The 14,240-nt window shown below is 46.9% G+C and overlaps 1 protein-coding gene across 1 annotated transcript in view; it reads left to right on the top strand.

The window, feature by feature from the left end:
- Nucleotides 1–2,233: 2,233 nt before the first annotated feature.
- LOC103607853 (polycystic kidney disease protein 1-like 1) overlaps nt 2,234–14,240 on the top strand; it is a gene marked incomplete at its 5' end in the record, with an annotated part of 92,034 nt that continues 80,027 nt past the window's right edge. The window contains 6 exons of the mRNA XM_008592320.1: nt 2,234–2,407; nt 4,982–5,101; nt 5,584–5,752; nt 6,475–6,714; nt 9,105–9,237; nt 12,347–12,553. Coding sequence (XP_008590542.1) covers nt 2,234–2,407; nt 4,982–5,101; nt 5,584–5,752; nt 6,475–6,714; nt 9,105–9,237; nt 12,347–12,553 — 1,043 coding nt within the window. The remainder of the gene's footprint in view (nt 2,408–4,981; nt 5,102–5,583; nt 5,753–6,474; nt 6,715–9,104; nt 9,238–12,346; nt 12,554–14,240) is intronic.

Here is a 14,240-nt window from a genome sequence, read left to right as displayed (position 1 = left end):
TTTCTACTTATTAAAATTTATGTGCAGAAATTTTTTGGACACAGTTGTGAGAAGCAGTGTTATAAAAAAATTTGAATGAAGCTATAAACAATGTCTTAGCATTTAAGATGTAGCTTCCAAGTGAGAATACAATTTGGGAAAGTGTGCCCATTTCCTGTTTATGTCAGTTTGGCCCATGCATAGTACAGGATGCTATAGTTGATTGAATTTTGTCCCCCCAAAACTCCCTGAAGCTTGAATTGTGTCCCCCACGTTTTATGTATTAGAAACTTAGTCCCGACTCTGCCTGTTAAGAAGGTGGGAAATCCTATTATGGTAATTGAAATTTGGACCCTTGAAGAGGTGATTAGATTGTAGGACCATGCAGTAGTGAATGGGTTAAAAATGGTGGTCAGGGGTGTGGTTCCAAGGGCTTTAAAAGAAAAGAGTCTCTCTCTCTTGCTCTCTCTGCTCTCTCTGCTTCCACCCTATTGCAGTGTGAGACCCCAGGTTCACTTTTGCCACCACCAGATGGACTTTGGACTTCCCAGCCTCAGAAACTGTGAGCAATAAATTTCATTTATCTTTATAAATTATCCAGTTCCAAGTATTTTGTTATAAGCAACCTAAATGGACTCATACAGATGCCCTTCTTTCTGTCCCTCCCTCAACACGGAATTCCCAAATCCCCCTGTATACTGCCGTGTTCCTTACTCTTCCTTGTAGACATGCTTTTGCCCTTTGAAGTCATTCCCTCTTTTCTACTTATGCTACTATTTGCAACTTTCCTAGATCCATATATTATTCCATAAATTTTGATGTAGAAAATAAAGAGAGGGAAGAGTCTTAATTCCTAAGAAATAATTGCATACTCTATGCCTATGCCTAGGATAAATTATTTAACCTTTTGAGCTTCACTTGATAAACATTCGTGTGCATCTGATAAGTGCTCTGTGATGAGGTTTTGGGACAAGGAAGACAGTGTGGTGAGTCTGAGAGGGAAGCACAGCCCTGTCCTTTGGTCAGTGCCAGATGCAGTCCCACTTTCTACCTTCCTCATTCAGAGAGGCTCAGGGGGTGCGAGTCAGCCAGGTGGAGGTGGGAGGAAGGACGTCATAAGCTGAGAGACGGCCGTGCACAGGGGCAGGTTATGATGGAGACCAGGATGTCTGGGAAGTATAGCCTTGCTCTGTTTGGATGGTGAATCAGTTGTGTGCTTGGCAGGGCCAGGGATGGGCGATTAGCACCAGCCCAGCTAAGTGTGAATGGCTCATTTTAGCTGATTTTATCCTGTGACACATGGGGAATCACCTAACATTTTAAAGCTGGAGAATAACATGATCCAGTGTACAGTTTAAGAATATTGTGTGTAGGATAGGGGTTAGAGAATTGCTAATGGTCTTTCCAGTTCAGTGGAATTGTATCAGTGATCTATTGTTGTGTTAACAAACTACCCTGGATGCAGTGCCTTAAAACACAGCCATGTACTTAGCTCACAGTTCTGCTGGGAGTTCTCTTGGTCTGAGCTGGTCTCAGATGGGCTCATTCATGGATCCGCAGCCAGCTGCCGGCCAGCTTGGTGGCTCTGCTCCTGCAGGTGGCTGGCCCTTGGCAGGGGCCGTGGGGGTGACTCAGTCATGTGTCTGTCAGCCTTCAGCAGGCTGGGCCAGGCTACTTCACATGGAAGCAAGAGAGGGCAAGGCCAGGACAAGCAAGACATGTCAAGGCCAGGACTAGTGCCGATTCAAGGGGTGAAGAAATAGGCTCCACCATGTGATAAGAGGAGCCACAGAGTCATGTTAGAGTCATATTGTAAGGCTGTAAAACAGGGAAAGGGTTTGGGGCCATCTTTGTAATATGCCATAGCAGTACTTCAGCATATTTCCATTTGGCTGTTAATTTAATTTGGGTTTTGTTTTTTGCCTTTCTGTGTGATGACCAGTATCTATTTCATCCTTATGAATATTTCGTGCTGCACAGGATTGGCCACATAATTATCAGGGCCCAGTGGAAAATGAAAATGCAGAGTCCCTTGCTCAAAAAAAGTATTATGAATTTCAAGACAGCTGAGCATTAAACCACACACGGAGCCCTGTTGAGTGTAGGCTCTCTCTGTGTGGCTACCACAGAGACAAGAGTCACCTTTACTGTATCTGTTCCCATCTTAGTTACGCATCATGACCATCTACAAATGTTAACTGTTATGCCTGCTTTTAAAAATTCATCAAGTGTCCACCCTTTCTTCTTTTTCCAGAAGGCATCTACGTGCTCAAGGCTGTTATTTACAATGAGTTTCACGGATCTGAAGTGGAGCTTGGGCCTTATTATGTGGAAATCAGCCAGGAGGCTGTGTCTGTGTTCATGAATTCCAGCAGTGTCCACAAGGATGAAGTTCTTGTCTTCACTGGCTCCTACATGAATCAGGAAAGTAAGACCTGTGTCTAGAGTCTGCATAATCTCAACTATAAATGAAGCGTGGCTCTGTCTGCTTTAATTATACCGTTCAAGTTCTGACAGTTCTCAATTTGATATGGTATCCATTTATTCTTTCCTCACTGAGAAACTGTTCATGCAGAATACTGTGTTCTCAGGGGAGAGGAGTGTGAAGATGAAGTCCTACAAGATCCTAGTCTTAAGGAATTTGTCATCTAGTAAAGACACCAGACATGCATATGAAAGATATGAGATAGGACATAAAAACGCCTTCAGAAGGACATGGCTAAGGGGCTGGGAGATTTCAGGAGATGGGATTACGTGTAACTGTGGAGGTAGGAGCTGGCACATATGACGAGTCTGGAGGAGTGGGATGGCCATGAAGAAGGAGGGACGGGATGGATGGCGTGGCTATGAGTCAAAGCAGAACTGAGGGACAGCACAGGGTGCTTGCCTTGGGTTGGTTTCTGCCCAGTGCCTCCCTCCCATCACCTGGCTTCATCCCACAACCACCTGTACGGGGCTGTTCCCTTCAACGGGATGGATGGCGTGGCTATGAGTCAAAGCAGAACTGAGGGACAGCACAGGGTGCTTGCCGTGGGTTGGTTTCTGCCCAGTGCCTCCCTCCCATCACCTGGCTTCATCCCACAACCACCTGTACGGGGCTGTTCCCTTCATGTCACTCTTACAGAGAGGAAGCCGAAGCTCAGAGGCCAGTGGGGAGGGGTGGGGACTCCAGCCACATGCTGTCGGGGGAAGAGTCCGGGGGGGCAGTCAGAGACAAGCCCAGAATGTTCAGCCCATGTAAATGGAATGTGGAGCCGCCATTTCCCAGAAGAAGTAAGAAGAGAATCCACTGGGAGATGTACTCCAAGGAATTCATTTCTAGAAGTCTTCAGAACTTGTTTTACACATCGACTGTACGTTTGCCATACAGCCAGTCTGATGAGAAACTCTCCATCCATGAAACTAAAATACGTAGGGGAGGAGTTTTTCAACCTGTCAGCACACCCTAACCAGCTGGTTGGTCGTTCATATTGACTTTTTTTATCTAAACTTTGAATGAATAAACGGCCCATCTAGCCAATGTGAAAGCAGAATGCTTGTAAATCCCTGTTGGTTCTGTGCCAGGACTTAGAATGGGCAGGCCTGTTTTCATGTAGCTCTGCAGATTGGTAACTGGATAATCTCATGCAGCTCTGTGGATTGTACTTTCCTCAGACATTGTGACTTCCAGACTGTGGTCAGAGTTAAGGCCATGGCACTGTTATTCATGGGATATTTACCTTTCAAAAATTCTAATTTGTGAGTGAAGAGCAAAATATCCATTCTATTTTATCTGTTTCAAATAAACATTTTCTCCTTATAAAGAGAAAAACTATACAGAAGAACAGCAATAATTATAAAAAACCTGCTTCCTTTCTTAATATTCCTTTGTAATAAATGAGTTCTAAGTCTTCCTAGACATCACAGTCCTCTTCCAGAATCTAATACAGTGTTTGGGATCTGCCTTCTAATACATACATACATGCATATATACGTGTGTGTGGTATGTGGTGTATGTAGTGTTTGTGGTTTGTGCATGTGTGGTATGTATGTATGTGGTGTGTCTGTGTGGTGTGTTTGTATGCAAAATCTTGTGTTGTATATATTTTTAATTAATTTATTATTTTTTTACATTTTAAGATGTGGAGCAGTTGGGGGGGAGGGGAAAATGGGAGGGGAAATGGAGATAGGGTAGGAGGTGGAGGAAGGGGGATGTGGTTGAGGTCCATGGTACCCCCCCATTCTGGCAGGGGAGTCCAGGGAGCTTTTGGTGGCAGCTTGGTCGTACTGGGCTGGATGCAGATTTGGGGGGCGGAGCATGGCTGAGGCCCTCGAATGCTTTCCCCAACCCTGGGAGTCCAGGGTGCTTCTGACTGAATCTCCATTGTCACTGGGCTAGATGTGGAGGTCGGAGGTGTGTGGCTAAGGCCCTTGGCTCCCCTTGCGTTACATTTTAAAAGACTTAAATCCCTGAGGCTTATCTTTGAATTGCCATTTAAGAACCCCTGAGAAGTGAGGACTACTTAGTGTACTCATTGGAGAAATACTTTAAAAACAAAACCATCTATCAAAGTAATTAACATATTTCAAAGGAATTAATGTGTTTACCACTATGTAGGTCTCAGGAGAGAGGGAAAACATTTAAAGAAAAAAATTTTTTTTTTTTTTTTTAAAAGATGACCGGTAAGGGGATCTCAACCCTTGGCCTGGTGTTGTCAGCACCACGCTCAGCCAGTGAGCAAACCGGCCATCCCTATATAGGATCTGAACCCGTGGCCTTGGTGTTATCAGCACCGCACTCTACCGAGTGAGCCACGGGCCGGCCTAAAGAAAATTTTAATGAGAAAAACTTTGTGGCAAAGTTCATGTTTCCCAACTCTGTCTGATTTCAGAGCACATGCTTTGAATTTTGAAATTTATTGAAATTCAAACAGAGAAAGTAAAAAAAATGGAAAATATTGGCATGAGACAAGTGGATTAATTTTAAGACTTTTTCTCTTTTCTTCTTTGTTTCTCATTTTAGGCACTGTTGTTATGCACCATTTTCCATCCATTTCTTCGTATAACATGTCCTTTATTTCTCAAACCCAAGTGGGTGACAGCCAGGCATGGCCCAGCGTGACTGTTTGGTATAAGATGCAGCGTAAGTTTTTGCTCTCATTCCAGATCTAACAAAGTCTTCCCCACCGGTCAGTTGAGATTAGGAAAGCCACAGATAGCACTAGGTTCTGTTTTCAGCTCTTCCTGAGATTTCCATTTGCCTTTGAACAGGGTCCTTGCTTACCTGCCATTTGTTCTAGGACTTTTCTAGAAGCCATTGGCATTAGGCTCCCATCTAAAGGTATGAGAAGGCTAGTAATCATGCACAATCACCTGCCAGCTCCACACACACCTCCAGGCCCCTTCAAGCAAAATTCCAGACGCATTGGCCGTATCGCCTTATGCTCTGCTGGCCTTCGAGCTGGGGCTGGCATTGCCTTCACGGTCCTGCAGCTATGTCCTCAGCACAGCCCTATAATCATCTGACACTCACTATCTGTCACTCAAGGCCATGACTAAATGGGAAAGCAGAGATACCAATTTCTTCCGTGTTCATGTGTCTGCATCTCCTTTCTTTTGTTGTAGCTATCTCTGTCTACACAAATGGAACTGTGTTTGCCACAGACACAGACATAGCATTTGAAGCTGTTACCAAAGAAACAACACCCCTGGAGTTTGTGTGGAATTTTGGAGATGATCCACCACTGAGGACCACTTCAAGAAGCATTAAAAAAAGATTCAGCATCCCCCACTGGTAAAAAGGGCATCAGAATGGGTAGCTGTTTGTAGCACAGCCTGCACTCGGTCTGAGGATCATCGTGCTGCTACTAAAATCATTTTAAGGGTGTTGCCTTCGCATTATAATAAGCCGCTAAGTGCTTCTGTGAATGAACTCCAAAATAAGATTTAAAGGAAGAGGGACACACCTTCCTTTAGCTTGAACTGAGTGAAAAGGTGTTGGGCTTTGAAGTCAGGCGAGGCTGGGTTCACGTCCCTCTCAGCCTCCCATGTGACCTAAGGAATTCCTCATCTGAGGAAGGGTGGCGTGCTTACCCTACTGCTTTGTAAAGAGAATTAAATAACGAAGAAGTGGTCAGAAATATCACTCCCTTGGGCCGGCCCGGTGGCGCACTGCTACAGTGCGCCGCTTGGGAGTGCGGCGGCGCTCCCGCCGAGGGTTCGGATCCCACATGCAGACCGGTTCCCGCTCACTGGCTGAGCGAGGTGCGGGCGCAGCACTGAGGGTTGTGATCCATTGCCGGACACGAAAAAAGACAAAAAGGAAAAAAAAAAAAAGAAATATCACTCCCTCTTCTGCCCAGTAAGATGAAAATCACTGGGTACTGTGGTAGTTCTTACAAATTAAATGCCAACCCCCCTGCCTTTCTCTTGAAGACATATGGACCTTCTCCCTAGCCCTGAACGTGTTCTTATTCTGCCATCTGCCTTTCCTGCCCTCCTGGCCCCATCCTGCAGGTATCGTGTGACAGTCACGGCTTCCAACAGGATCAGCAGTGTGGTCTCTGAGCCCCACCTCATCAGGGTACAAAAGAAAATCGTGGCCAACCGGCTCATGTCCGCCTCCTCAGCTCTGGTAAACTCCAGTGTGACCTTTGAGTGCAGAATCAACTTCGGCACTGATGTTGCTTACCTGTGGAACTTTGGGGATGGCACCATCCACCTGGGGAACAGCTCCACCATTCACGTCTACAGGAGGTAAGACACCTCGGGCCAGCGGGTGCTTCCTGCAGACTGCCTGGAAGCGGCTCCTCAGGGCATCGGCACTCGGTTCCCCATAGCCGAATTGCCTTTCAGTCACTATAGGTGACAGATAGTTAAACAGAGACAAGTAAGACCCGGATCTGGCTGTCAGGAAGCTCATAGTTCTGGGAAAAGATGAAGAGGAAAAGAGATACTTTCACTACAGGGAGTACATGCACAGGGAGGCGTGAGGTGGGGGGACAACTTGTTCTTTGGGGACTGGAGAGCCAGCTCATGGGGGCATGTGCATGTGAGCTTAAGGTGACATCTTGAGTAAGAGTGTGCCAAAGGGACAAGGGGGGAAGGGTTGCAAACAGAAGCCATAGCCTGGAGAAGGCACAAGAGGTGGGCGCCAGTGGGAGAGGTGTGGGTGACTGGCAAGGTGTGCATAGGCTGGTGGCACTCATTGTAAAAGGGCCTTGGTGTCATCCTGAAGACTGTGAACACTGTCCTTTAACTGGGAATGTCCTGAGCACCCACTGTCTACCTGGGACAGAGAATTATGGAGATATAAGAAAGAGGCATGACTGCCTTTGCCCAAAATTAATGTAGCGTTTCCAGGGGGATGGCACGGCCCATGGGAAACTGCAGGTGCAAACCACAGGACTTCCACCTCTCAACGTTAGGAGGTGATAAAGTACAGGCTAAGGGGACCACTTGTTGCCAGCTCAGCCCCTGCTCAGGGTGAGTTCCAGGACCATGTCCAGGTCCCATAGCTGTGGAGAGACCAGCGAGGAGGAAGCTGAGCCCCAGTCCATGTGATGCCTTTGTGCTAGTGTAGGGAAATATCAGGGTGTGCAGAAGGATGCAGAAAATGAGGCCCATCTGGGGATGGGGAAGGTTGCAAACTTCCTCTAGTGCAGGACTTCCATGGGAAGCCACACCTGTGGGCTCTCCACACTCTGATGCAGACTCCTGAACGGCCCCATGACTAGCTATGTGTGTTAGTCTGTTTTTGTTGCTATAACAGAGTACCTGAGACTGGGTGATTTATAAAGAAAAACAACATTTATTGCTTACAGTTTCTGAGGCTGGGAAGTCCAAAGTCCATGTCGTGGTACATTGCAAGATGGTGGAAGCAGAGGGAGGAGAGAGAGAAAGACAGACTCTCCTCTTCTTTTAAAGCCCTCAGAACCATGCCCTTGATCACCATTTTTAATCCCTTCACTAATGCAGGGTCCTACAACCCAGTCAGCTCTTCAAGGATCCACCTTTCAGTGACCACAATAGGATTTCTCACCCTCTTAGCAGTCACAGTGGGGGCTAAGTTTCTAATACATAAAACTTGGGGAACACAGTTAAAGCTCCAGTGAGTTCTGGGGGGACATAATTCAGTCCACTACACTATGGATTCAGGACTTCTCCACTGGAAATTTCACAAGGAAGAAGTGAGCAATGGTGCCTGGTAGATTGCAGCATGTACTGGTGGGTGTCTGGGGGCCTGGTACCTGGCAATGTGCTCTGTAGCTCCTGGAGCCCTCTCTTGCCCTGTGGAGGTGACACGGCTTGTCTGGTGCTTCTATGCCCTGGGCTCTCAGGCAGCCTTTGCCAACTGTGCGTCCTCATTCCCGTCAGCAGGACCTTCCTTTCTTACCGGATGACCAGTGACATTCTGGTCCTTGCAAACTCAAATTGTGGCCTTCTGATGGGACTATTTTTCTGTTTCAGACTTAGAAGTCTATATGATTAGCCATGTTGTATCATTTGCAAAATAAACATGTATTTCCTTAGTGAGGTGAGGAGCTGCCAGCTTACTCCTGCTCCCCACAACCTGCCTCTCTCCACAGCGGGGACCCTCTACCCTCCCTGGGGGCTGGACTCATGTCCAGGCTGTGGATCTGTCATGCATCTCCTGAGTTTTCAGGACCCCCAAGAAATTGCTCAGGAAAACAGATACGTGGAGTAGGCACCAGAACAGGAAGATTGTGCCCAGAGACCCCAGTTACGGGTCAGGGGTTCTCATCCCACAGGGAAAACCCATGGTTTGGCCCTGTGGTCAACAGGACCCAGGGCAGGGCTGCTGGGAGGTTTGCCCAAAGAAGGAAGCAATACGCCCTCGTGCAGATGTATACTTTTGTGTAAAGCAGTGACATCGGTCTGGGAGTTTGGAGTCTGACCTGACTCACGCCAGGTGGGCAGCCAGTCTGTCAGTGGGACAGTGAATGACCTCTGTGGAAATCAACCTCATGACCCTTGCCTCTTCTGCTCTTGCACAGTGGGCTGACGTGCCATGCTGTAAGTTACAAGCACTCTCAGTGTGTAGGTCCAGGGTGGTTAGGGAGAGTGAATGAAAGCCTGACGTGTAGCTACAGTCAGTCTCCGCGTTTCTCTGCTCCCACTTCCAGGGAAGGAGAGTTCACAGTGGAGGTCCTGGTGTCCAACAGTGTCAGTGCCGCGGCCCTGAGCAAGCAACTTTTCATCGTGCGTGAGCCCTGCCAGCCGCCGCTGCTGCAGAACACGGAGCCTGGGATGGTCCAGGTAGGGCTGGCTTTTGGTGACGCCTCTGAGTTGGGATCCCTGTCTGGAGTGGCGAGAGCTTTGGGGAATGAAGTGAGGTTTTGTCTAGTTTTTCCTGCTGCATTTTGTACAAAGGAGCCCTTGGGAGGGGAGAGGCCCACCCCAGCCCCGATGGAGGGGGCAGCCTCTTGTTTCTGGTGTGTGAATAAGTCTTTGCCTGTGTTATTCTGGCACCCAGCGCATGTCGCTTCGGGGAGTATTTATTTATTTATTGTGTAGGGAAATGTCGTGGTTTTAGGAGAAAGGAAAGTTTGAATATATGTGACACCCAAAATCAAAAGAAATGATCTCTTATTTATTGAGCACCTTCTATGGGTTAGGACAGAAAGGGTTGCTTTTTATTTCTTTCATTCCTTGGAGGCCTTTGATGAAGAGCAAATTTTCCTTCACAGGGCAGAGGCACCCAAATGACACACGGGAATGAAAACCCGTGACTGAGCGCCATTTGCCAAATGCTTTCTGTGGCAGCCATGCCCCCAAGGGGCTGCTGCTCGGTCCCTTTGAGTCCCAGCTCTCAGCAACCGCACAGTGTGTCCGTGGAGATCAAGGGGCATGAGATCACGTGCGTGGGAGGGTCCTGTCCTCATAGGAAAGACCTCTGACCGCCGGCTAGGCTGGCACGTGCCCACGTTGTTGGGCCGTTCTGTGCAGGAAGAGACCGATCACGTGCGTGGGAGGGTCCTGTCCTCATAGGAAAGACCTCTGACCGCCGGCTAGGCTGGCGCGTGCCCACGTTGTTGGGCCGTTCTGTGCAGGAAGAGACCGAAGCCAAGGGCCACAGCGGGAGGAGCACAGGCCCTGGGCAGAGGGTCTGGCTCAAATCCTGACCCTGCCGTTAGGTGGAACCACGGGACACGCCTTTTGTCGAGGTTTTTATCCATAAGGCAAAGAGAACAATATCGATAATTCCATTTTTTTAGACTTTGCTTTATTTCACACATTTTCTAATAGTATGAAGAAAAAAATGGAATCAAGTGAAATCTGACGAGGAGGCGATAGCCATGCTAATTATCTGATGTCTTTACTTTCAGTGTTTTCCTAACGCTTTTTGTATGTGTGGGGTGTGTGTGTGTTTGCTTGTGTTTGTGCGTGCATGTGTTTAAACACAAAAGTGGGATCACTGGTTTACAGTGTGACTCTTTTCTCTTGTTACTAAGTAGTCTTTTGATGACATATTTTAATGGCAGCAGAATGTTAAGTCATGTGTACAAGTTATATATCACTTAACCATGTCCTCATTGTTGCACTTTTGTCTTCCCAATTTTCTATCACTCCAGATAACTTGGTGATGATGTTCTGTATGCACCTCGTGCTGTAGGTATGGGCATTTCCACAGGAATAGTTCCTAGAAGCTGCAGAACTGTTATAGAAGGATATGGCCCCTTTCCCAGCTCTGTGACAAGCCATGTCCTTCTGTGGCCCTCACGTGTCAATGCCCAGGATGCAGCTCTCACCCCCACTGGGTGTTTCATATTTTTAATGTTTGTTATTAATAGGCTAAAAATGGCATATCAGTATTAAAATTTGCTGTGACTCTTACAAATTCTGGACAGTTTTGTGAGAAATCCTACAATGGTATTATATTTGGAGTAGAAACAATAAAAACAATTGGAAAGTAATTTAAATTATGACTAAAGTCACGTATAGAATGCCAAAATTCCATTTATAATGAGTACCAGTATTTCTTAAAATCCCATGTCTCAACTCTCTCCAGAAGTTTTTCCCTTTCCAATTTTTACGAAACCTTCAGGAACAGTGTCCTCCAGGGAGAGCTCTTGCAACCCAGCATCGGCCCTAGGGCGGGAGGTGCCCCTGGCTGGGCAGAATCCTTATCCTGAGGTCGTTCATGCTCAGGGACGACGAATCTGACTCAAGTAACACCCACACTGGTGTGTGTGTGTGTGTGTGTGTGTGTGTGTTTGTGTTGGGGGGCACAGGGGCTGGCAAGGACAAGTGTGTGGATGTGCAGGTGCTAATATTTCCCCTGTGTCTTCCCTGTCCTTTAGGCTTGTTAATGTTAACTCATATGTTTTATATATTTGTGAACTGCTACTTACATTTAAATGTTTTAATTCTGGAAAATTTGAAGCATAAATAAAAGTAGAAAGAATAGTGCAACAGACCCATCACTTTCAAAGACTAGCCGGGTTGTATCAGGAAGGCCCAACTTCTTACTCTAGTATGGTAATTAGGGAAAGAAATAAGCATTTATTCTTGCTTTCCTGAACAAACGTAAGTTAAAAAACCTCATAGTCCTAACTGATGAGAAAAACTTTTCTTTTTTTTTTGCCCTCTTTCTTTTTTTTTTCTAAACAAAGGAACTTTTGTGCATCCCACATCAAACAATTTGCATACAGCTATGTTTTGGGAAAACTAGAAATATTTGATTTGAATTAGAATTTGATAGAATTATATTAAGAAGTCATTGTTAATTAATATACATATATTTAGTATTTGGGGACTAAATGTCATGATTTCTGGGAATGACTTTAGAATATCCCAGCAAATGGGCCAACCCCGTGGCGCACTCGGGAGAGTGCGGTGCTGGGAGCGCTGTGGCGCTCCTGCCGTGGGTTCGGATCCTATATAGGGATGGCCGGTATGCTCACTGGCTGAGCGCGGTCACAAAAAAGGAAAAAAAAAAAAAAAAAAAAGAATATCCCAGCAAAGAAAAAGATAAAGTAAGCAAATATTTGCCATATATATTGCAAATAATTTTCTTTTTTATTCTATTGATTGTTTTTTACAATTTGCATTTTTGATATTTAGAAGTTCAAAATGTTTATGTAATCAAATCTATTAACCTTTTTCTTTGATATTTTCCCATTAATTTTATGCTTAGAAAGTTGTTTATTCCATTATGAGTGTTTAAGTATAAATATTTACTTATTCTTCTTGTTTTTATATTTTTAATTTTTACTTTTGTCTTTTTTCTGTGCCTTCTTAGCCCAGCCCTAAGTATAAAAACAAATAATTGAAGATTTACTGTTGAGAGTAAGTTTCCAGTAGTTTGCCATTGCATTAGCTATGATGGACCTTGAAATGAGACATCTTCTCTTTCAATTTTTAGATATGGAGGTCTCAGCCCCTGAGACTGGGAGTGACCCTTGAAGCTGCTGTCCTCTGTGACATTTCCCAAGGCCTTTCTTACACCTGGAGCTTGATGGGCCCTGATGGGTCCCCCGTCCCCCTCCCTGCTTCTGTTGACACCCACAGACAGACCCTTGTGCTCCCGAGCTACGCGCTGGAGTCCAGGAACTACACCGCCCTTGCCAAGGTCGGCTTGCTGACTTACTGTACTGCTGCCAAATGCTTCCTCTCCACTTCAGTATTTATCACATTGTGAATGGGGCCAGTGAGAACTGGCAGAGCTACACAGGGTGACCAGCCACTCTGTGATTGGTGTTGCTTTAAATGCAGTCCCAGAAAAAGTTGAAGGTTTCTGAGCACAATGCACACTCCTCTTTGGAAACAGTAACCGGGAAACAGTTGGCAACAGGTTGAAGGATGGGAGGTTGGGGGAGTATTCTAGCAGTGAGATAATTAGAGCCTTAACAGGTAGGTAGCAGCAGTGAGAATAAGAGCAGGGTAAATATGGGGTGGATTTAGGGGGCAGGTGAGGAGCAGTTGACTTGCTGTGGTGAACAGATGTAAGAATCAAAGGGAAAAATCAAAAGAAAATCTGTGAGACCAGGTGAGTGGAGGAGAGAGAGGCTGCACTTCATTCTCTAACGAGGACGGGGTGCCTGCTTGTGACCTGCCGTGTGCAGGGGGAGGGATGTGCAGGTGGATAAGGCTTGTGCACATTTGTGCACGACCTCCCAGGGGGAGGCAGACGGAGCCCAGGCTGCTGCAGAAGGTGGGGTTCAGGTGCTAATGGAGAGACGTGGGGGCTCAGGGCAGGAGTGGCTTGATGAGGCCATCCTGGTTGAAGGTTCGGGGACGTGTTCCCAAATGGGGTCACATGCTTGGGGGCAGGGGCTTGTGGTTTGGGTGGGGGCAGTGAAGCTGAAGACAGCCTGGGATCTTCCAAAGGTGGTGGGAAGGCGGGCATGAGGGGAGAAGAGGGCCTGGGGTCAGGCGGTGACCTGGGTGTTAGGCGAGTGGAGGCTGCTGTGGGGAGGCTGCTGGGGTGGTGTCCATCCGAGAAGCGCAGCGGACGGCAGGGAGGCAAGGCTGGGTGGGGGCGAGGGGAGCTCAGCCTCACCAGGCTGGGAAGCTGCATCCTTGCGGATGGCAGGAGGGGCAAGGCTTGCTGTCATCCCTGCGTAATGTAATCAGCATCATAAAGATTCATGTTGCCAGTTTCACTGAAGTTTAATTTTAAAATAGTGGAAATGTTTTATTAGTTATATTCTAAAATAAAACATCACTTGTTCCTGATTGTGTTTTTTCTGGGTTTATCTCAGTTTATAACTTTTACTTTTCACTATCACGTTGACAAGAGCAAGTAGGTTTTCTGTGTCTCTGGCTAATTGTGGGATCTCTTCGGCACTGTGGTTTCTTGGAGGCAGGTACCTAGGGTGGTACGTTACAGCCAGACTGAGTGGTCCAGAGGCAGGACTCGCGTAGGGTCATGGTGGGGCCATCCTCCGTCAGCCTTAACCTCCTGTGTGCCAGTTGGAGTGGGAGCAGGAGGAAGGGTGCTCCCTGGACAGGCCATCTGGCCAAGCTCATACTGGTGTTCATCCACATGTGGTCCTCAGCATTGCCAGCCACAAGTACCATTGTCACTCTAGGAAGGAATCACCATTCTTTAGGGCTGGCTCATGCTGTGTAAGGTCACAAGTGAGCGCCACATGCCTCAGCAAGTCAGGAGAAAAGGAGTTGACAGAGTGGTCCGGGGTTCCCTTTCCAGCTCCGTGAGAGCGCACTGGAGTACAAGGAGGCAGGTGGGATGACGTGGCCCTTGAGACTGGCCACAGAGAGTCTGGTACTCAGCTGTTGACTCGGGACACTGGTGC

This window comes from Galeopterus variegatus, unplaced genomic scaffold (assembly GCF_000696425.1).
Source record: "Galeopterus variegatus unplaced genomic scaffold, G_variegatus-3.0.2 Scaffold7777, whole genome shotgun sequence".
In the NCBI taxonomy this organism is placed as follows: Eukaryota; Metazoa; Chordata; class Mammalia; order Dermoptera; family Cynocephalidae; genus Galeopterus; species Galeopterus variegatus.
This window is presented reverse-complemented; position numbering and strand designations above follow the sequence as displayed.